The sequence below is a fragment of the Danio rerio genome, chromosome 16, assembly GCF_049306965.1.
Source record: "Danio rerio strain Tuebingen ecotype United States chromosome 16, GRCz12tu, whole genome shotgun sequence".
Lineage (NCBI taxonomy): Eukaryota > Metazoa > Chordata > Actinopteri > Cypriniformes > Danionidae > Danio > Danio rerio.
In genome coordinates this window covers 57840660-57865861 of record NC_133191.1, presented here as the reverse complement: position 1 = coordinate 57865861, position 25202 = coordinate 57840660, and the positions used below count along the sequence as shown (strand labels likewise).

General features: G+C 37.3%; 1 protein-coding gene across 3 annotated transcripts; it reads right to left on the bottom strand.

Moving 5' to 3' along the window:
• Nucleotides 1-124: 124 nt before the first annotated feature.
• Nucleotides 125-23392, bottom strand: smpd5 (sphingomyelin phosphodiesterase 5). 3 transcript variants are annotated; one of them, XM_005158453.5, is made up of 8 exons: nucleotides 23212-23392; nucleotides 11714-12784; nucleotides 5768-5843; nucleotides 5052-5192; nucleotides 4687-4776; nucleotides 3547-3610; nucleotides 2956-3106; nucleotides 125-596 (listed from the first exon to the last, which is right to left on the bottom strand). In XM_005158453.5, the coding sequence occupies exons 2-8, from the start codon at nucleotides 12725-12727 to the stop codon at nucleotides 495-497; spliced, it is 1638 nt and encodes a 545-aa protein (XP_005158510.1). In that variant the 5' UTR covers nucleotides 12728-12784; nucleotides 23212-23392; the 3' UTR covers nucleotides 125-494.
• Between the last annotated feature and the right edge of the window lie 1810 nt (nucleotides 23393-25202).

The following is a 25202-nucleotide window of genomic DNA, read 5'->3' as shown; positions in this document are numbered from 1 at the left end:
CTAGCGGCTGGTTTACGGCTAGTTTTAGACAGTTATGATACAACAAAGACCCACTTAATATAATAATTCCTGCTCAAGATAGTCAGATTACACAATAAGAGAACAAAACTCAAAGAAACGCATGTTATGAGAAAAACTTCTACCCTTTTATTAAAATATATTTCCAAAATCATTCTGCGGCGTCATGAAAAAGTGTCATAGAAAACAGAATTGAAGCCTGTGTGTGTGTAATGCATAGGAGTGTCAGAAACTATTGCTTTTGTTCATATACTGAATCATAAAGTGATATTTGGTGTTTCTCCACATGCCGAGCATTACAAAAACTATTATCTTCCCTTATATTGATGCACTTTTGGAGGAATAATTCACCCAATATGATTCCCTCTGGCTCTTGTTATTCTAAACCCACACGGCAGTGAATGAATAATAACAAACTGCAGATTTCGGGTGAATTATTTGAGTTGAGCTGATCAGAGGTGGGGTTGTATTGATCTTCAGTTCTGCTCTGAATCCAGAGACACAGAGAGTCTGAAGCCCACAGGAATATGATCCGTCAGTCCGGCCAGCTGAGTCACGTATGTCAGCTCTTCCACTTCCTGAACAAGACGAAAGTGAATCAGTGAATAACAGATACAGCTGAAGTCAGAATTATTCACCCCCTTTGAATTTTTTTCTTCTTTTTTAAATATTTCCCAAATTATGTTTAACAAAGCACGGAAATTTTCAAAGTATGTCTGATAATATTTTTTCTTCTGGAGAAAGTCTGATTTGTTTTATTTCAGCTAAAATGAAAGCAGTTGTAAATTTTTAAAACACAATTTTAGGGACAATATTATTAGCCCCTTTAAGCTAAATTTTTTTCCTGATAGTCTACAGAACAAACCATCGTTATACAGTAACTTGCCTAATTACCCTAACCTGCCTAGTTACCCTAATTACCCTAGTGAAGCCTTTAAAAGTCACTTTAAGCTGTATAGAAGTGTCTTGAAGAATGTCTAGTCAAATACTATTTACTGTCAACATGGCAAAGATAAAATGAATCCATTATTAGAAATGAGTTAATAAAACTATTATTTTTAGAAATGTGCTAAAAAAAACTGCTCTATGTTAAACACAAATTGGGGAAAAAATAAATAAGCGGTCTAATAATTCAAGGGGGCTAATAATTCTGACTTCAACTGTATATCAGGGTAAATCCTAGAAGGGATGCAGCTAATAATTGATATTGCTTTGCATTATTGTGATGATTGAGGTTGGGGTAGACATTAATAAAATACAATTTAATGGGTGATTTCATAAACAATATGAGTAATACTTGTTATAATGACTGTTTTACATTACTGTGAGGGTGGGATTTCGAGTTTGGGATAGGGGTAGACTTTAATAAAATGTAATTCATGGATCATTTAATAAATAATGTTAATAATACTCGGTATAATGACAGTTTTTACAATACTGTGAGGGTTCGGGTAGCGGGAGATGTTAATAAATCACAATTTAATGGGTAATTTATTCAATTATATAAATAATTATCGTCAACTTCCTACCACAGCTGTATCCCTTCTAGCAACAACCATATATCAGTGCTGAGACTGATAAGACACAAGAATATAAGAGTCAAACTATATTATTATTAGTAGTAGTAGTAATAGTAGTAGTAATCAGGGCTTGACATTAACACCTGCCAAATGCGGGTAGATTTCAGCTTTGGTGGGTTAGACAGACAATCCCAATAGCCACTTTGGCTGGTTAAAAATGAATTTTAAATTGTAGTTTTCCTAAAAGCAGGGTTCGACAATATAAGGATGGCCCAATATGCATGCAAATGTGATCTTAGAATCGAAAAGTAAAATAATTGTGATCACACGAGCAGAGGAAAGCAAGTGAATACCGAACGAGAGGATGATCATCACTCACTCTAACAGCTGATGTGATGCGCGCGACTGCTTAAAACGTGTGCGCGCGACTGCTTAACGTGTGCGCGCTCCCGAATCATGAAGCAACCGTGTCTGGAACAGGGTCTGGAAACGCAACTATGATCGGTTCTCTTTCAAATAAACTAGACACAGTGATGAACATTCACCCACAGTCCTGCTTTTAAGAGCTCAAAATGTGTCTTTTTGTAAGCAGCTGTTGCTTTCACTTTGAACAGATTATTAAATGGCCTAAAGTTAACCATATGTTTCACCTGCTTTCATTTGCTTACAGTTTTATTTGCTGTTATTTTTGTTAAAATGGTTTAATTATTGTTTTTTTTTTTACAATATTGCTTTATTGGGAGATGAACTCTCCATTTATGTGCAGTCAACTGCTGATCCCAGAGATCTTTAGCCAGGACAGATTATTGCGCATATTTTTGATATATGACAGTAGTTATTTTTTAAAAGTCAATTGCTTTTCTTTCTTTTTTAAGAAATGTTTTGTTAAATAAAAAGTATAGTGTACAGCTATATTTTGCTTGTTTTGACACATTAAAATTTGTGGCTAAGAAACTATAATTGTTTTGTGTGGTTATAGAGATAAATTTGGTAAATCGATAATTTTGAGTTCTGAAAAGTCATGTGAAATAAAAACTAATTGCAATATAACACTATGAAACCATGACCCATTTGCTCATGCTCATTGAGCAAACTCATACTCGACACACAAAAAGTGAAATGAATGAGGACGCATGTGGACATAACACACAATTTAAATCAAATAATTTTACCACGACAACGTCAAATTTATGCATATAAAATATATTTTCCCAACAACAAAATTATGGCTAGTGAAAATGCAGAGTGGCTAGTAACATTGGAAAACTACTAGCCATAGTGGTCGGTGATTAATAAAATTAATGTAAAGCCCTGCTAGTAATAATAGTAATTTATGCATGTTCCTACTGTTTAATTTAGAAGTAAGTTATTTGTTCTTTCTAGAGCAGAGAAAGGCGATTATTGAGCTCAAACTCACGGTTCTGTGCCCAGATTTCTCTCTATACAGCAGATAATCGATGCGTCGGCCGATCCAGGGCTGATCGGCTTCAGGATAAACCAGAGGAACACCGTCGAGCGCGACCGGTGGAGAAATAAAGTCCTTACGCAGATCTTCACTCTCCAGAGTCCTGCACAACAACACAAGACACACAGAGATGCTGGATTACTGATGAAATGTAATCAGTTACTCATTACAGATTACATGAGCACATTTGCAGTCAGTAATACACTGTAATCTGTTAGATTACTCATTCAAAGTGATGTAATCTGACTACTTTCAGATGACATGTATAAATATTACTTTTATGGTAATATAGTCTGATTATTTTTGGGTAACATGTATATATTATGGTAATGTAGTCGACTACTTTTGGATTACATCTAGATTACTTTTATGATAGATTACTTTTAAAAACATTTACTAAATTTAAATGTGTTTATAAAACATCAGCAAGAGAAAAATGATGAGAATCAGTGAATTGTGAACAATTTACTGCCAATGTGTCAATGTCTTATGATTTCTATAACTCAAGATATTGTTTTTGTATTTATAGTTCATTTATCTGACCGCTGCAGGTTGTCCGGTGTCCTCATGTTCTCATCATAGAGCGTTGGTTGCTCCAATAGTGTTCCTGAAAAAATGTAATTAATATACGTCATTTAAACTTTTAAATTTCACCAAAAAATAAATTACATTTTTTAATTATTTATGAAAAAAAAAAAAAAAAAAATACACAAAAAAGGAAAGAAGCAAAATCATGATTGTAAAACCTAATCAAAATTTAGTAAAACTAGTGAGAGAATGAAGAAAAGAACAAATAAATATAAAAAAGTCTCCTGCATATTTATTAAATGAAAGTTAATTGTTATTTTGTGTTAAAAGAGTTGGACAATATATTATTAATGAATTAGTAAATATGATAATGGATTAAAAATCGTTAATTATTGTAAGATAATTATGACAAATACACAAAAAATAATAAATGAATACATTTTCATTGGGTAAAGTTCATAATTTCATTGCTATTTTGTGTGCAAAGAGTGGTAAATTATATATACATTATAGGTGGGCATAGATAATTTTTTTAAATCTAGATTAATTAATTAATAAAACGATACTCAGATTAAGAGTCTACCATGTAGGAAGAGCCCTCCTTCTCACACTTGTTGGATAAGAAATGTTTTCTGAAATTAGAAAAAATTAAATACTATCTTCACCGAACTAGCACTGTTTTTATTAAATTGGTCAACTGGTCAACACATTGTAGACTTGTTTTTTCTCTATATAAGATTGCACTAGTGTTGTTGTTTTTTATTTTAATTTTATCTATTTATTTCTATTATTTTTTTTATTAATTTATTATTATTTATTTATTTATTTTTATTATTATTTGCTCAAATAGTGGCCACTATATATATATATATATATATATATATATATATATATATATATATATATATATATATATATATATATATATAAATGAAGAGAAAATTGAGAATTTAAAATGAACAGATTATTGTAAGTAAATTAATGTTATAAAATCAACAAAAATGCATTTTTCATTTTATAAAAGTTAACCATCTGTTAAATTTAACCATCAATTAAAAAATTTAAATGATACATTTTATATATATATAATTATTTTTACAATAATATAAGTAATATAATTAATAATGAAAATAATTGATTTAAAATTAATATTACCAATGACCCAGGGCTTCTCTTTCCCCGCTGCGGCTCGACACGGATCTGTATATTCATCAAACACACTGTGGCTCTGCTCCAATCGGTCATCTGAAACACATCCACATGCACAGACACGCACACACACACACACACACACACACATATACACAGTGAACACTCTTCTCTAATGCAGACTCTACTGCAGTCAGTCAGTCTGTGTATTTGTGTGTGTTTATGGATGTGTGTGTTTACATGTGCGTGTGTTTATGTATATGTTTGTTTGTGCATGTGTTTGTGCGTATGTGTCTTTGTGTGTGTGTTCATGTCTGTGTGTGTTTATGTTTGCGTGAGTGTTTATGTGTGAAAGTGTGTTGAGGACGCACCAGGAGAGCAGTTGTCGAAGTTGAAGTCTCCACAGAGAACATCAAATAAAGGCAGCTCATCATCTCGTCTGTTCAGCGTCTGAAATTCACTCGTCCACTTGCTCAACATGTTGAGCTGCTCGAAGCGAATCGCCCCGTCACCTGATCAACACACACACACACACACACACACATTATTAAATTAATTGTATTGTTTATAATCAGACTTGATGAAAACAGTCTGCAGAAACACTTTGATTGACATTCTCTATTTGTAAGTGTCATTAGAGGGGGAAAGCCCCGCCCACTCGTGTCCATTTCTCCCTCATTAGCATAAACAGCAGCCCTAAGTGAGAAGCAGCCGTCTGTCCATTAGCCATTAGAGTGTTTGAGCTGCTGAAGGTAATGTCAGCATAGACTAAGAGGATTATAGATGTGGAGTTCTACATGAAGCACAGATGAACAGCGACAGGAGCAACACAGACTGACAGAAGCACAATCTCTATTGAATTTAAAGCGACAGTCACCAAAACACCACAATTAGGATCAAAGCCTAAAAGGGTCAGTTTCAGAGAGGTAGAGAACATTATCTGTGCGGTATTTTGAGCTCAAACTTCACACACACACACACACACACACACACACACACTCTAGGTACATCAGGGGTCACAATAGGTCTTTAAAATAGTATTGCATCAGACATGAGGAATAAAATCCTATAATAACACCAGACTTGCCTTCAGGAGCGTGGAGATGAGTGCAGTTTATAAAGCCGACCATTCTCTTCTCCCCCTTCTGTAACCCAATGTCCACCTACAGAGAGAACAGTTCTGCTTAGTCACACTTCTCACTTTAATTACTTTAAGCTCCTGATATACAGCGGTCCCTCGCTTATCACGAGAGTTACGTTCTAAAAATAACCCAAGATAGGTGGAATCTGCAGAGTAGTCTGCTTTATATAATTATCATAGATGTTTTAAGGCTGTAAATCTCCTCATTACACACTTTAAACACTTTTCTCAGACAGGCATTAACATTTACACACTTTTCTCTCTTGTTTAAACACTCTCAATGCTCAAACCTTCCAAGAAAAATGAGTCCAGTATTATATAATGAAATAAAAGATCAAAACCTGTCATCATCATCAATCATCAGAGTGATTCGTTCATCCGCGCGTGCGCTAATTTGTGCAGGTAGTATCGTAAATTTCAAGTCATCACATTGGCAGAAGCCAATCATATGCGTTTAGAGCCAGAAAAAGTTTTGATCCGTTCATCTCTCGAGTCCTCTATCGGGTCTGAGTCACTCGTTCATCACAGGCCAATCATACACGTTTAGAGCCGGACAAAGAATTGAACCGCTCATCTCTCGAGTCCTCGGGTTTGAGTCATTCTGTCACGTGATGAACGAACGATCATGGCTCCTATCGGCTTAGACTACAGGTGTCAAAGGGCCGCAGCTCTGCACAGTTTAGTTCCAACCCTAATTAAACACACCTGATCAAACTAATTGAGTCCTTCAGGCTTGTTTAAATCCTACAGGTAAGTGTGTTGGAGCAGGGTTGGAACTAAACTGTGCAGGGCTTCAGCCCTCCAGGAATTGAGTTTGACACCCCTGGCTTAGACTGTGCATTGGTTAAGATTATATGTGACTGTCAGTGTAACGTGAATGATCCCCTGACATTTGAACACATGAAGAGGTGAGCTGAGCAAAAAGACAAAAATGCCTTCATAGACAAAAGAGCAGGTAAACATTGAATTATTATTTTATTTATGACTTATTTGTCATGCAATCGACCTTTTGGGCTAGTTGTAGATGTGTTTTTTTGGAAGCAATTCATAACATTTTAATAATATTTGGCAAGTTTAACCAAATGAACGAAATGACTCGAAAAAAGATTCGTTCATCGTGATGAACGAGACTCAAAGATCTGAGTCAGTAAAATGATCGGAACTTCTCATCACTAATTCCATTATGATCTCAAAAAGGAGTCTGGGTTCCTTTTTACGTGAGTTTCAAGAGTTCACACTTAGCTCATGATTTATACATAGCTTGTTTGGCATGCTGTCCCGGGAGAGAGCCCTGAGCTCAAGGGATCCTCGAGCCCAGGGCTCTCCCCCCTTTTGCAGGGCGAGTGGAGATTGAGCTCAGGTCTATCTCAAACTCCCCCGCTGCTGAGGCCAAGGCGAACTTCCTGAGTGTAAGACATTATAAAAAAGGTTTAGGCTTGTTTTATCTATAATATAGAGCACATTTGGATGGTGGGAGGAAACCGGGGAACCCGGGGGAAACCCACGCGGACACGGGGAGAACATGCAAACTCCACACAGAAATACCAGATGGCTCAGCGAGGACCCAACACCATTGGTATTCTTGCTGTGAGGCAACAGTGCTAGTCACTGGGCCACCGTGCCGCCCATTCTGGATAAAGGAGGAAGAAGGGGAGGAGGGGGGGGTTTCTTCCAGACGAAGATAGTTGTAGAAAGGAAATGAGGATATATATAGTGGTTTGGGATCCTTTGATTGGAGGATCATAATTAGTTAATGTGGACCAGCTGGGTAAATCATGAGCACATGTTCCTCTCGAAATTAGTTTAAAACTAAACTTCACTTATGACCCCTGGTGCCAGCAAATCTGTAACTCTGTGACACCTTTATTCTAACAATACACTTAAGCCTGGGTTATACTTCTGCGTCAAGTGATCGGCGTGACCCACGGCGCATGCAACGCACATAGCTGTGCATTCATACTTCTGCGCGCTGTTTCCGTTGGTCTGCATGAACACTTCTGAAACGCTAGGCAGTGAGGTGTTAATGTGTCTCTGTGTCGAGTTTCTTCGCTGGTGTTTTGTTTTTTCTGATCGCTTCCTGAATGTACAAGTGGCTCAAACTGGCTCATTTTAAGGCAGGAACCGGCGGACGTGCAACAACTTTAACTATAAGGTGAACACGAATCGAAGCTTTCAATCGGAGCTCATTCACCAGACTCGACACTTATAAACACTCACTCCATCAGACTCGAGCAGCTCACGCGTTGTTGCGGCGTGTAGTTAAATTTTTGGAGAGGTGACCGTCAAAGCACATCTGAGCCGAAATTGAAGTCGAGACGTGACTTTAAGGGACTATTTGATGCGGATTTATTAATCATTCTTACTCTCCAATGAATGCAAACTGTCTTAGTTTAATAAAGACGCAAACCCCTCACTGCACCACAGCTGCACCTTCAGCAAACCTCCTAATTCCTGCAAAGTAAGGCAGATGAGTTGATTAGCCATATGTAACGGTGTACAAATATTCTGCAGATGTGTCAAATGTGTTACTAAGTATACTTGGGCGGCCGTTAATATACCTGGGCGGCCTGCCTAGGTAAAGTCTATGTGTGGGAAGCACTGGTGCTGTTCTAATAACTAAATAATTCAAGGTTTATTTTGAGTCAGAAGCGATATTGGGCGTGTTAAAAAGTAGTTTGTGGATAAAAGCGCTTACTGGAGACAGAAATCGATTAAAATGATTCAGTTCGATGGTAAACTAGTTCAACCAGTTCACTTAGATCAGGGGTTCTCAGCCTTTTTCACTTCGGGGCGCACTTCTTTTTCCGATCAATTTTGAAAGGCCCACCTGTCTGGCATTTCCTCTAAAATGTTTGTATGAAATGCTCATTTAAATCTTTATTTATTAATAAATATTATATTATTATAACAAATATATATTATACATTTGTTGTGCTTTCTATTATTTTCTATTATCAGTATTTTTATTTACTTATTTTAAACATACACAGATTCAAAGAGAGCCACAGGTCAACAGGGAGACTACAAAAGAGCAGCTTCTGCTTTAAACTGGACGGACTGAATATCTCCTATTAAATATCTACTATTCGCAAATAACCAAATGTAAAATACAGTAAACACCCTGAATCTGTTGAAATGCATCCATCTGATGGTGGCTGAGTTTGCAGCTGGATATTATTTTGAGATCGCTGACAGGAGGAATAGTGAACAGCTCCGCCAGAGCGCATCTGAAGCTCATATGCTGGTTTATTTTACATTCTATGGCAGAGACACTATTGAGCCTTGCTAGATCCTCCTGTATGGTCACACATCTGTTATAAAACACTCACAGGACATTAAAGGTGCAGTAGGTGATCTTTCACAATGCTAACAGCTTAGCATAAATCTTTGAATCATAGTCCCTCCCCTGCCGTCTACAGCCACGTCTCCTTAAACAAGAGCACAGCAAAAGAACCCTCTCTCATGGGTTAAAAGCGACTAGTGTTTGTCCGGCGGCGTGCAAGCCAAACTGACATGCTATTTCAGAGTGAATATTAGAGTTGCATGGTAAACAATATAGGGAATAGCGCTATTAACTTGTGTTTTGTTGTTAAACTAATTAAAATCTACATTATAGATGCTGTAAAAGGTCCCTTATGAAACTGAAAATAGTCTTAGCAATCTTTTATCGGAAGATTTTAGTGGCTGAACAACACTTCTGTGAAGATATATATCCTGTTTGTAACAACGACAACATCACATCAGCTTTGTATGAAGCTAAAATAGTTTTAAAACAAAACATGACCTGTCTAAGAGAAATCCTTCAGCCATTGTTTCATCCTTTCTCCAGCGTGCAAAGGTAACTGCAATATTGATTCAGGTTTTTTGAAAGTTTTGATTCAGCAGGTTTTTACCGATCTCGCGGACGCGCGTGCCCTCTCTTGTGAACAGCGGTCGGCGGAGATGCGTGCAAACGGCTGTGCAGTTGTTCAAATCTGCATTTGCTGACAGACAGTTTCGCCTACTTATCAGAATTATGAGAGATGTCGGTCCGACTCTATTTCAAGAGTTCACACTTAGATATTGCTTGACAACTGTTAGCAGGTTTGGCATGCTGTCCTGGGAGAGAACCCTGAGCTCGGATATAGTTGAGCCCAGGGCTCCCGCCACGTCCATAAAGCATGTGAGGGGTGTACGGGATCAGGTGGTTCTCGACTGCTCCCCTTTGTAAAGGAGGAAAGGGGTGGATGGGGGGTTTCTTTGGAAAACGAAGATAAGGGAGTAAATCTAGCTAGGCTACTTATAGTGAGTTACGATAGATGTGATTGGCTAACTAATGATTGTAGATGGGAGGCCAGGTGCAGTCAATTATATCACGTGCTCCTCTCAAAGTTAGTTTAAAAACTTCACTTAACTGGATGAACATTTTTTAGTTTTATGCCTTACCCAAAATATAAAAATACTAGGGATGTAACGGTATCAGAATTTCACGGTTCGGTAATACCTCGGTATGAATGTCACGGTACGGTATTTATTGAATCATTAACAGGAAAAAAAAAAAATTTTTGAAAATACTCCAAAAAAGTGCCAAAAGTGTCAATGACATACAAATTAGTCATCTATCTGTAAGCTTTGAAACACTAACTACAATTTTATTAACAAAAAATTATTAAACCATGTAAAAAAATAAAGTTTCAATTTAGTATTGTTAAAAACTCATCACATTCAACATTTAATCACTCACTCACTTAGATAGAGATGGGTTTAAAGGAAAATTATCATATAAATATAATCTGGTAAAAGCTGGTATCTCTGGGTATTTACAATGTCCCCTGCAACAGAAAAAACCCTCTCATTTGGGACTGAGGTTTCTGGGACAAGAGAGATATGACTTGGCCCAGGTTGACAGCAGTGGGTAACGTTGTGCATTGTCTTTCCCCCACTTGAGAAGACAAACCATGAGTGAGATAGAGATCTCTTTGCGGTACAAGTCAATGTCTGCATCAATCTGAACAGTGTGCTGTGTTTCTGCAGTCCCCATGACTGTTATTAGTCGTATTCCCCACCTTGCAGGCACGTGCACACACAGTGCTCAACCTGTGCAGTGCACATGCCCTTTTTAGTCTTGGATAGAAAATGCCCTTCCAAAACGATCAAAAGTGCCCCCGCGACGCGACACAACCTCCGTCCAGTCCAGCCCTTCAGTAGGCGCGCGACAACACCTCTCTTGAGTATGCGCGCTTAACCCCCCCCTCGGCGCTTTACAATACGCGCGCCACAACACAGCTGATCAGAACGCGCGCGACAGCACCGCTATTCAGCACGCGCGCGGCGACAACACCCGCTTTAGGTTCGATCATTTCCATCTTTTTTTCATCTCCGCTACTAGCAGCACACTCCATTTCCGCATTACTGGATCTGTAGTGACAACAGACCGCAAAGGATTATGGCCACGCATGGGCTGATGGGAAATGAAGTTTCAGCTACCTCCCGTTCGCTTCATTCGCCTGAGCAAATTTTCTCAGAAGACCTATAGTTTTACCGAGTCATGCGACTTCGGTAATATCGAAAAAATTTAATATTGCGGTATGACGGTATTTATAATACCGTTACATCCCTAAAAAATACATATAAATAAATTTAAATCATTTAGTGTAATCATTACTATTGGAATGCGAAGAGACTTTCAACCAGCACAACAACAAATGCTTCTGAAGACAATCACCTACTGCACCTTTAACTTTAACAAATATGCAGATATATTAAATGCATGTAAAATTGCAAAAAATTTGCTAAACTGTGAAGTGCGTAATAGCGAGGGACCACTCTAAATGTCAAGTATAATCCAAGCCAAAGTTCCTCAGGAGTTTTGCAGAATGTAACTTTTCACTATATAGTGTGCATCTGTAGTACCTTTACAGTGAGCAGTCCTTTAGCCGCCAGCGCATCTTCTCCTCTGCCATTAGGAAAGCATCGGTACTCAGCCTCCATAATCGGAAAGCGACTAGCCAGAAACAAACCGCTATTAAAAAACTTAAAAGAAGAGCACGATCCAGCAGGATGACATGCGTAAACTCCAACATCGTAGAGAACGTGCCCATATAGTGGTCCGAGAGCTTGCGTGAGCTTCCGCGCAGCCCTTTTATCGAAAACCTCCTGAAGGCAAACGATATCCACGGACGGCGGGAATAAGGCAGACACTTCCATCGGTATATCAGCATCTCGTAGAAGAGTTCGTAAAGATCGTGGCGGATGCTTTTGGTGGTTGGAGTTTTGGTTGCAATTGGGTTTTGGAGTTATTTCGTTGACTTCAATTGCATCGGGAAGTTCTCCGGAAGCATCCACAGATCCGTATGAAGATGCATTCGGTTGTGGGATTAAACTACTTGAAGGTGTAACCGTCCCACAGCTGCTCGGAGAGTCAACAAATATGCGAATGTGTGGACGGGTTACACCTTGGACGATGCTTTTCCCGATGATCAGCGCACGTTTTTGGGTGTGTCCGAGATTATTAAACCTTGCGATTCCATCAGGAAGCAGGCACACGTTTGCAGTCAGAAACCCAAAGCTGATTTTTCCCATCTCTTCCCATCGTGCATTGCGGTTTTCCATGGGAATGCTTTGCTCTTGTTTGTGGTATGAGAACGGTCGGCGTATTGCTTGCAGTGGAGCCCATAGTATGAATCCTAAAAGTGCGAACGGGGTGGAGATTACGAATAGGATGAAGAAGAGGATGGAGCCGAAGACCACTTTAAGAGGATGGAGGTAACACTCCTGCTCGAGCCTCCACATGCGCTCCAGTGTGGTGGAGATGCAGACGGCGATCAGGCGGTCCAGGAACCAGAAACACGGGAAGATTAGACCCCATCCTACAGCATGGAGACCCTCCAGGAAACCATTGGGGAAAGGAGACTCTCTTAAAGACATAACTCAGCGCCGCCACACGCCAGATCATCTCAGATCGTCCACATGCACAGCTGAATACTGCGGAGAAATAATACAAATAAATTATGTTTGCAGTGCTATACTGGTCAATATATTATTCAGCAATTTCTGCTTTAGGGAGAGAAGCTTCTGTTCACATTTCTGATCATAATAGTTTTAATAACTCATTTCTAACAACTGATTTGCCATGATGACAGTAAATAATATTAGACTAGATATTCTTCAAGACACTAGGATTCAGCTTAAAGTGAGCTTAAAGCAAAGGCTTAACGAGGTTAATTGGGGTAAAGTTAGGGTAATTAGGCAATTCGTAATTAGTGACATAGCCTTTGCTGTGTGTAATTAGAGGCATAGCCTTAACGCAGATGGTAAAAAAATTAACTACACATCACAACGATGCGTAACGCAAACTCTGTGATTGGCCGGCTTGGTAGTAGTGGTGGGCAAAGTGAGGCCTCATGAAACACTGAAACAAATAAAGCAAAAGGGTCGAAGCTTCAAAACATTTCAAAACCCGTCTCTACAATGACCTAGTGGTCATTTTTATGTATTGCTTTGAAATGCTAGATTAGAAAATCAGGGCTGGAAATTAGCTTTCTTACTTGGTAGCACCGGTGCTCCCAACCTGAAATGTTTAGGAGCACCAGAAAAAATGTAGGAGCACCCACCAAAAATGAATGATATATTTGACAAGTTGTATATTAAGTAGTGCTGTCAATCGATTAAAAAAATTAACTAATTAATCGCACCTTTTTTTAAAAATTAATCGGGATTAATCGCATCTAAAATACTGAAACTTGTAATTTTGGCTATTTAAATGTAAAATTAATGTAAACGCAAGACAAAAACTATTTAAATTCAAAATATTATTGTTTAATAGAATTTTTGTTTAACTTGTAACAAATTTTTTTCATGTAAACAACATACCCACAATAAACCATCAAGATCCTGGCTTGACAGCTATATTTATTACAGAAATTAAAACACAGGCATGTTAATGACATTTAAATTTCAAAACAATCAATGCCAATAAAGAAAACATTGATTTCCATGTTGGATTCGAAGTGGACTGCAAAAAAAAATGCCAAAATACAGGAATTGCAGATATGGAAAATGAAAAATTATGATAATAAACTATAGAATACAAACTGTTGCACTCATTGTAAAGTTTTATTGCAGTGAGTTGAGAGCATTAGTTATAGAGTAGAAACAATTTAGCTTAATCCTCCTTTACATTCGTCAAGTTGCTAAGACTAGGAGTATCCCGCAAGTGCACAGAGACTCCCAAATGCCCGCAAATGAATGATAATTTCTTGCAAACCGGTCGTTAAATACATTGCACACCCCTCTCGCCCCTACTCAGATACGTCGCTCACTCCACCCCTGACACCCCTCAATGGGCCTGACACAGACACACACACAGACACACACAACGCGCTGCAGACGTTTTGGCCCCAACGGCCTTCCATACTGGAGCGACTCCCCTCAGATTCAACACGCATGATCACGTTCATCAAATTTGCTTAAACTAAGCGTCCTAAAGTATTACTGTATTTCACAAGGATTCTTGACTAATTGTTTTACACTGAAACTTGCCTTCAAAAAGTGCTTCCTTGGTCTTATCCACATGTGTTGCGTGTTGAACACACGTGCACCAAAACAGGAAGTTAAAAAAAACCTGCAACTGCGTTAATTGCGTTAATTATTTTTAAGGCGTTAATTATTTAAAATTAATCGCATGCGTTAACGCGTTAATTTTGACAGCGCTAATATTAAGGGATTTATTGTATTTGAAAACAACATCAATTGGGACTAACAAAACCCAGAAACAACTATCTAACTAATGCTGTGATGATTTAATATGTGTGCAATAATTCCAAAATGAATGTAGAATAATTATAAAATATTAATGATGACGATGATGACAATAATACTAATAATAAATTACATTTCTCATCATCATGCTGCCTTGAATGTGCTTTAATGTAAGTTATCTGCTATATAAAGTCCTGCTGTTACTTTATGAAAAATAAATTGATGGTTTGCATCAAACACAAATGAAGCATTGTAGTAAGAAATATTTATTTTGTACTATTGTTTTTATGTGCATGTCAATTTATTAAATAATATTTCTGCTACAAAACCAACTAAATAATATAATAAATCATTCAATTCAATGCTGAAAGCTGCAAAGCAGTCATCAGTAATTAAATAGAAAAATAATATACACCTCAAGAAAGAGCGGACAGAAGAAAGGAAGAAAAGTCTCACTTTTAAAAGTTTTGGTTTCGGTTCGTGTCATTTTAATGTTCAGCCTCGTTACGTGCTGAATTACATCTTTCTGTGTTTGCAGAAAAGCATGCGAGTCAGCCGACCCAATATATGAGGGGGGCAGAGCAGGATTCTCCCGATGACCACCGGCGCAATACTGTTCTTTGTTATAATCCACGTCAGTTTAAACTCAGTAAAGGTGAGCTTCTTTGGCGATGGTGTTTTAGCGGACATTTGCGCTGTTGCAGCCTGATCTCACGAGGAAACGTATGAAAAAGTTACGAATTGCCGTGAGATTGTGTTGGCTGAACACGCAGCGCATGCAACGCATCGAGATTCAGTGTACTTTTCACTCTTCAGCTGTTTGCATTCCCCGTGGTCACAAAAGCTCCCTCCCTGTCGACTGACAGCGGAAAGTCTTGAGTGATTGACAGCTAATATGAACCAATATAGCGGCAGGGAAGACCGAATTCACCACGTTTTTAGAAAAAAAACAAAAACAGGTCGCACTCAAACATTATATGCAGTCGCACAAATGCTCCCAATATATATTATGAGATGGCATAGCTTAAATTTCGGGCGCATATGTGACCAAAAAGATCGCAATTTCGAGACCTGAAAATGCTTCGATGTTGAACTCGTTTTAGACCATAACAGAGTTGACATATTTCCAGCATTCTGTCCTTTAGCTGCAGATGCAAACCTCAAACCAGACTCCACATGGCATTTCCAAACCTGAATGTTCTGTATTTCCATCATATCATTTTTTTTTCTATAAAAAGTGATGAGAAATTGACTTAAATATCACAGTAACAGAGTTGACTTCATTAATCTACCATTGCGGTATCCTAAACATTCAACACAAATTAATGAGAGATGAATTTCGACATGCCTCAATGCCTTCCAGAGTTGAAATGATACTAAAATAACATCCAACTGACCTGAATAAATAAAGGTAAATCCACTTTAACAACAGTCAACAGTAAAGTCCTGAAAGGCAATGTGGATAACCTAGCAGACAGGAATTACTCTACCAGGAATAATCATTGCACAAATTAATAAGAGATGAATAACGACAAGCCTCAATTCCATCCAGAGTTGAAATTCTACTAAAATAACATCCAACTGACCTGAAATGAAGGTGAAATCCTTTACAAAACAATAATCCACAACACAGTTCTGAAAAGCAGTGTAGATAACCTAGCAGACCGGAATGGTCAGGTCTGGTCGACTCTCTCTGCTTCTTTCATTTTCAGAGCACTCGCTGTTGTGTGATCGGCTTTCTCGAACACAATGACGTCCTCACAGCCAGCTCAACCAGAGAGACCTGTTTTCATAACCTTTGGTTGGCATTTATCTATTTTTTTAAGTGAATCTAGAACCTAATCCTACAGTTACGGGTCGTGTTTAGATTCATCTAAATCAAACGCCACCATTACTGCATGTTACTGGCGTCACTGTGATCATGTCATTGTGTGTTTTGGTTATTCATGTTAATTTAAAATGTCAGAACTGGATTTTCAGTAGACTCTTTCCATTTCTGTACAGGGTTTTTACAGGGTTTTTAGCACTTTCCACGTTTACAGTAACCCTAGCCTTTATTTGGAGTTGCTGCATCCAATCAACTGAACTGAATAGTAGGACAGGACACATTTTGTTGAAAGGACACATTTTAAAGACATCCAAAGCCAAAATCACTTTCATTCACTGGTTTACTCACTTCACAACACCTCATTTCTCAAAGACTCTTAAACTATTTGTTCAAACATGTGTTCTTTCTAAACTTTTTCTTACTGTGAACCTACTCTACTCTGATTGGTCAAATGACCCTACTCTACTGTGATTCATCAGATGCCTCTAATATGATTGGTCAAATGACCCTACTCTGATTGGTCAGATGGCTCTATGCTTATTGGTCAAATGACCACACTCTCCTCTGATTAGTCAGATGACTGTACTCTGATTGGTCAAAGAACTGTATTTTGATTGGTCAGAGGGCTCTACTCTGAATGGTCAGATGGCTCTATTCTTATTGGTAATATGACCACACTCTGCTCTGATTGGTAATATGACCACGCGCTGCTCCGATTGGTCAGATGGCTCTACTATGATTGGCCAGATGTCTCTACACTGCTTGTTCAAATGACCCTATCTTGCTCTGATTGGTCAGATGGCTCCACTATGATCGGTCACATGACCACACTCTGCTCTGATTGGCCAGATGATTCTACCCTGCTTGTTTAAATGACCCTACCTTGTTCTGATTGGTCAGATGGCCCCTTCTTTTATTGACAAAATTACCACACTCTGCTCCAGTTGGTCAAATAGCTGTACTCTGATTGGTCAGATGGCTCTATGCTTCTTTGTCAAATGACCACACTCGGCTCCGATTGGTCAGATGGCTCCACTATGATTGGTCAAATGACTGTACTCTGATTAGTGAGATGACTCTACTCTGATTGGACAAATGGCTCTACTCTGATTAGTTAAATGACTGTACTCTGATTAGTCAGATGGCTCTACCCTGCTAGCTTAAATGACTCTACCTTGCCCCGATTGGTCAGATGGCTGTCCTCTGATTGGTTAAATGACTACTCTGATTGGTTAGATGACTCTACCCTGCTAGTTCATATGACCCTACCTTGCTCTGATTGGTCAGATAGCTCAACTCCGATTGGATAAATGGCTCTACTCTGATTAGTTTAATGACTGTACTTTGATTGGTTAAATGACTCTTCTCTGATTGGTTGAGATATCTCTTCTCTGATTGGTTGAGATATCTCTTCTCTGATTGGTTGAGATATCTCTTCTCTGATTGGTAAAATGACTGTTCTCTGATTGGTCAGATGGCTTTTCTCTGATTAGTCAAATGACCCTGCTCTGTTCTGATTGGTCTGACAGTTCTACTCTAATTGAACAGAGTCTAAGTTCAAAGTAATTAAGATTAGGGTCTGAGCCATACAGTCAGGCTGATTGGATTGGCAGCACCTCTGCATCTGAATGACGCTGATGAGATCAGGGCTGGGGATTTTCCATGACTGACTGACTCCTGTACTGCATTTGCATGCTTTAGTCGGATAGTCTCCAGGAGGCTTTAAAATACTATATTAGTGTGTGTGCATTAGATAGATCAGTACTGGAGCCAAATCTGGAGCTTATTTAACAAAAAACACCCAAATGTATATGTTAGTACATTTAATTGTATATTTATATGCTAATTTATACCCAAATCAAGAGAAACATGTATCATCTTGTATTATCTTTCCATTTTTAAAGATGTTCGATGACTAAAATACTTTTTTAATAAATTATCTGTTTAATACTGCTTAAAAGCACTAAATATATTAACTTTATTCACTAAGAAATGGATTAATGTTTCAATTTTCAAAATGGGGTGTACTCATTTATGCTCAGCACTGTGCATGTATATAATGTAGATGTTTTCACTCTGTTCCCTTATATTTGGCTTAACGCTGTTAAAATCTCTTCGAATAAGTTAACCAGCTAATGAGTTAACTCATATAATCATAGAATTAAAACTGACACAATCTAATAACACAAGCTTTACGGATAAACGCTTTAAAAACCCAGTAGAGGCTTTTAGTACTGAAAACTTGCTAGTCATCCTGGAATGTCTGATTCAGCGGCGGGTTAAACATTCTGGTCCCACCGGTTGGAAAGCTGATGACTTTTTCCAACACTGGGGATCATTTCACTCTGCAGGAGACTAATGAAGACTCTGATAAAGCCACACATACCTTAAACAGGGTGTTTCTGTGTGAAAAAGATTATGTTTGCATATTACGAGTTGAGCAATTGCTCTAAATCAGCATTAACAGCGGTTTGTGCTAAAACACCACCATAATGAACGTAATACAGGTAGGCAAAAAACACCCAAGCACAATTTAATGAAATATATAATTGCGTACTATTAAAAAACACCCTTAAAATTGATGAAAGGTGTCCATTTGTGGTATCAGATTTAGGTCCATGCACATAGGTTTCCTTTGAGCGCTGATACATATCCAAACCTGTTGCCTAAGTCAAACAGGAATTGCAGAGGATCAATACTTTTGTGTCAATCTTTAAAGGTCCTGTGGAATTAAAATAAAGTGTTTTAGATGTTAGTCAGAGTATTAATATGTTTAAGGATATCTATAAGCTAGTGTGCTCCAAAAGACTAACAAAATTAGGTGTAGAAGACATAAAACTGATATGAACATACAGTACTAAAGTAGCTTCTGCCTAAATGAGTCAATGATATCTTTGACGTCACATGCTTCAGTTTCTCATCAAATCTCCTGACCAATCAAATGCTGTCTAGTGTCTGACATGCCCCGCCTCCTTCTTCTACTGGCTTTTCATATGATGCGCTTGAGCTCAACCACTCACAGGCAGAACTGTGTGAAAACAAAACGCTATTGGCTGTTTTTTTTAAAAGGTGAGGATCTACTATATGCCCCGCCCTCTTTTTATGTTTCAGATTAATTAATCTCGAATAAAACAAAAAAATCCATATGTCAAAGCACTTCACAGTATCTTTAAATCTTTGATGTTTAAAACTAGGAAACACACTCAACATGATAGGTGATATTTAATAAAGCATAATAAATAGGCACATTCCAGTAAAATTGTGTGTGTGTGTGTGTGTATGTATGTATATATATATATATATATATATATATATATATATATATATATATATATATATATATATATATATATATATATATATATATTTATATATATATATATACACATACACTGAATGTGTGTGTGTTTTGTGTGTGTGTGTGTATATTCATTCATTCATTTTCGGCTGAGTCCCTTTATTAATCGGGGTCACCACAGAGGAATGAACCGGCAACTTTTCCAGCATATGTTTTACACAGCGGATGCCCATCCAGCTGCAACCCATCTCAGGGAAACATCCATACACACTCATACAATACGGAAAACTTTAGCCTACCCAATTAAATTTCAGCACATTCCATTGAAACTGAACCAATGACATTAATTTATTCCCAGATTGAATCTAATGAGCTGAATTTTCCTGATTTATCCACTTTATTTTTCACGTAAGTGTAGCACAGCCATTGTAACTCAAATGTGTCAAAGCTTCCACTCATTTTTAGCAAAACAAAACAACTTCTGCAACTCAGTAAACCAACCCAGGCTCATTCTGAAAACGTACCCCTGTATACAATTCTGGAGAGTGCCAAATACATCCCAGGAACTAGAGATTAAGGTGGGCGGGTCAATCGGTGCTTTTGAAAACACTATCGGTTGGGTTTAGGCAAGGAGGAGGGTGGGTCAGTCGATCACTTAGGGCGCTTTCACATCTGTAGTTCACTTCATTTGGTCTGGATCAAGGGCAATAAATGATACAATGTTGCATATTCTGCCGTCTTTGGGTTATTTTCACACCACACTGCTGGCTTTGGTCCGAACCAGTTGAAACGAACCAAAAATCAGTCATCTGTCAAAACCCACATCTCTCATTGGCCAGATGTTGTTGAACATATTTCCTAAACTGCTTATTGATTGGTCAGAATTCACGTGTGGGAAAATGCCAATGAATCCCGCAAGTAAACAAACCGGCCGACACAAAATGTCACTTTTTACCATGGAGCTACGACTGCACCGGCTGATTGTATCCCTGCTTTAGACAAACTTTACATTTCAAGAATGAAGCAAAAGGCACAGTACTTTTTGCTGTTGGACCTGTTTTAGTACGGATCATATTCTCACCGCTCCAGGATTCGTTTGAAAAAGTACAGAGACCACCTCTTCAAGCAGGTCTCGGTACGCTTATTTGGTCGGCCTTTGGTGCGCACTCGAGTACGATTGCTGCATTCTCACCTGCCCAAACGAACCGCACCAACATGGAAAACGAACTCTAGTGCGATTCAATCAAACTAAATAAGGCAGGTGTGAAAGCACCCTTAGTCAGTCAGTCGACAGCAGCCTCTTACGCTAGCACAGCAAGCGCGCATGGCACTCGCGAGAGAAATTTAAGATCTGAAAAAGCGTAAATAAAAAAAACGCGAAATAAACAACACAATAAAAACAAATCGGAAAAATTAGAAAATTAAATTGATAAATGTAAGTTGAAAAATATATAGAGAATAAATTGCATCAGATCTTTTAAATTCCTAAAGTAAAGCATGAAACTAAATCCTGACTTCTCCAGTGTTCTTCTGGCTGACTCATCATTAGCCTTGTGAATGAAGGAAATAACCCACAAATCCCTGCCGGCAAAACAGCCCTGCCCTTAACTACAGCGTGAAGATGTTATGACACACTTCAAATGTTAATTAAAAGATAAAATCTTAAAAGGATTCTGCAGCATTTCCGACCCAGCCCTGGTTAAAGAGGCAGCTCAGACAAACATGAAAATCTAATTTACTGACCCTCTGGCCAAACTCTATCTGTTACATGCATGCATATATATTTATATATATATATATATAGAATTTTCATTCTGGTGCATTCCTACTATACACTCACCGGCCACTTTATTAGGTACCCCTGTCCAACTGCTCGTTAACGCAATTTTCTAATCAGCCAATCACATGGCAGCATCTTAGTGCAATTAGGCATGTAGACATGGTCAAGACGATCTGCTGCAGTTCAAAGCAGCAGTTCAAATATATATATAAGGAATACACCAAAATAAAAATTCTAGGCCAAAACCAAAAAATCTGGACGCACTTGGATGAAAAACGAAATACAGCTGGAAATATAAAATTTCAGTGGGCAGAGTTACACAGACCAAACCTACCGAAAAAACTCTTCAATACATGAGGCTGAGTAAATAAACTGTAAAATCTCAAATTAAACGTAAACTATCATTTTAAAAGTTCCCAATGTGCTTTTAAGTGTGCATTTTTTACTCGATGTTTGACGAAATCTTAACTGAAACATGAAGAGAGGGCAGTGAATAAAATAGCTCCTCCCCTTTTAAAAATCAGCCAATGGCCTTTTGTTTTTCTCACAGCTCTGCCAGTGAGTGGTTAAGCGTAAGCGTATCAAAGGAAAAGCCAATGAGAAGTGATTTGAAGGGGACAAGGCATGACAGAGATCAGAGAGCATTTGATTGGTCAGAAGATTTGATGAGAAATTAAAGTATAAGGTGGCGTTAATATAAAACTGCTGACCCATTTAGGCGGAAGCGACATCAATAACAGGTTTATATCCAGTTTAAAGTCTGCATAAACCAGAAGCTGCAACTTTTTTTTCCGTATTGTGAAGCAGCTTCAAAAAACAGAATAATAAATGAGAAAGCAGTGGGTGTGGCTTGTTTTTTTTTAACTGCGAGCTGATTGGATGCAGTAAAGTAGGCATTTCATTCATAAAGATGAGTATTTGGGGAGAGTAATTACAACCTAACAGACTCCTCCTGCTCACCAATTCTGATTGTTGTCAATGCATTTTGTCAAAACTGACAGCAGGAGGGGCGTGGGTAAGTATTTTAGCCACGCCCACTACATCAGACAAGCATAATCTGAGAAGTTACCTTGAAAACAAACAAGTGCATCTTCAGATTTTAATGAAAGATTTTAGGGGCAAACTATTTATTTATTCTTAATGACATGCACGGATGAATTAATGACCACAAAACTAGCAATGTGAGCTAACAAAAACAATATGGTCAATTTTGATTTCATGAGTACTTTAAACACACATTTTGTCCTACTAGCTTACGGATATCCTTAAGACTAATATACTAATATTAACATTTAAAAACTATTGCAATCTCACGGGAATGGCACACATTTTCAACAGTTTTTAAAATGAGCACATGTTGATTTCTGAGTGAACTGCCCCCTTTTAAATCCCCCTCCTTCTGATGTCTACTATGCCCTCAGGCGTCACTAGTATACACACTACACCAGCAGTGCACCAGTAGAGAATAAGAGGATTACAGCCGTTAAACCGCTCAATCAACTGTATTAATCCTCATCGATTAATCGATCGATACAATAATCTACAGCACACCGAAGCGCGTCACACGTGTGCTGCTGACGTCATCCTGCATCTGCGCGCCATTAGCATATTATAATAATTCTCTCCGTCTCTGCTGACCTACAGTTTAAACCGATTTAAACCCGATCAGCTCATCTCTAATCCAGCGTCAGTCCCTGACTAGATGTCGGCTAGTAGGGCGGATGATCTAGGATGGTTAACTTTACCTGTTTTCTTACCTGAGGTGATCCGCGGCGCGCGACAGGCTGTGTTTAACGCTCGTGCTCGTCATGAAAGCTCCGGCCGTGTCCTCAACACCCTACTGAGTTACTCAATGCGGTTTATTGAGGGTTTGTGATGTTGCTCGTGTCCCTCAAGCGGTTTCCACGCGCGCGCACACTGTGGAATGGGTCACGCGCGTGCCTGTGCACATCCCCGTGAGCGAGCACGCGCTTCCGCAAAGCCCTCAAACTCGCTCTACTTCCTGATGTCTGCGTTAATTTAAGATATTTACGGTAATTATTGCTTTTGTAATTATTTTTACCAATCAATATTGAAGGGATACTTCGCCCAAAATATATCTGAGTTTCTTTCTTCTGTTACACACAAAATATAATGGTAAAAACGTTGTAAACCTGTTGACTTTCATTTGTTTACTACTATGAAAGTCAATGGTTACCGGTTTTCAACATTTTTAAAAGTATTTTTTGTGTGTGTGTTCAACAGAAGAAAGAAACCACTTGAGAAGGCGGAGTGAATTAATCTTTTTATGTGAACTGCCCCTTTAATTATAAATCGAATTAAAATAAGAAAAATATTTAAAATTGTATTTTTAAAAAGGGTTAATAATGGAGGACAAAACTTGCAAAAACAATAAATAAACAAATATGCAAATATATAAAAAAATGAGTAAATAAATGCACAAATTCCTGCATAAATAAAACAAATTAAATATGCAAATAAATAAATGCATATAAAAATGCACAAACTCCTGCATAAATACAACAATAAATAAATATGCAAATAAACAGATGTATATCATAATTCACAAATTTCTGCATAAATTAAACAAAATAAATATGTAAATATACGAATGCATATAAAAAAACACAATTTTCAGCATAAATAAAAAATAAAAATGCAAATAAATAAATGCATATAAAAATCCATAAACTCCTGCATGAATCAGAACAAATATGCAAATAAATAAACAAATGCATATAAAAAATGTATAAATTCCTGCAAAAATCAAACAAAATAAATCTGCAAATAAATAAACAAATGCATATAAAAATGCAAGAATTCCTGCATAAATCAAACAAAATAAATATCCAAATAAACAAATGCATATAAAAATGCAAGAATTCATGCATAAATATGAAAATAAAAATATTTTTACATACATTAATGTATTTATTTGCACATTTTTTTGTTTTATTCATGCAGGAACTTGATTAGCATTTTTTATTTGCTTTTGTTTATTTATTTATGCAGGAATTTATTTACTCCTTTATTTATTTCTTTGCATATTTATTTATTGATTTATTTATGCAGGAATTTATGGATTTATTTACTCGTTTATTTATTTGCATATTTATTTACTGATTTATCTATGCAGGAATTTATGGATTTATTTACTCGTTTATTTATTTGCATATTTATTTACTGATTTATTTATGCAGGAATTTATGGATTTATTTACTTGTTTTATTTCTTTGCATATTTATTTACTGATTCATTTATGCAGGAATTTATGGATTTATTTACTTCTTTATTTATTTGCATATTTATTTACTGATTTATTTATGCAGGAATTTATGGATTTATGTACTCCTTTATTTATTTGCATATTTATTTACTGGTTTATTTATGCAGGAATTTATGGATTTATTTACTCGTTTATTTGCATATTTATTTACTGATTTATTTATGCAGGAATTTATGGATTTATTTACTTGTTTATTTATTTGCATATTTATTTATTGATTTATTTATGCAGGAATTTATGGATTTCCACAACTGCACTCCTACAATATTTACATTCAATTCAATTCAGCTTTATATGTATAGCGCCTTTACAATGTAGATTGTGTCAAAGCAGCTTCAAATAGAAGATCATAGTAAATTGAAACAGTGTAGTTCAGTTTTCAGTGTTTAAGATTCAGTTCAGGTCAGTGTGGTTGCAGATTTTTAAATTTAGATTTTTTTAAATAAATGA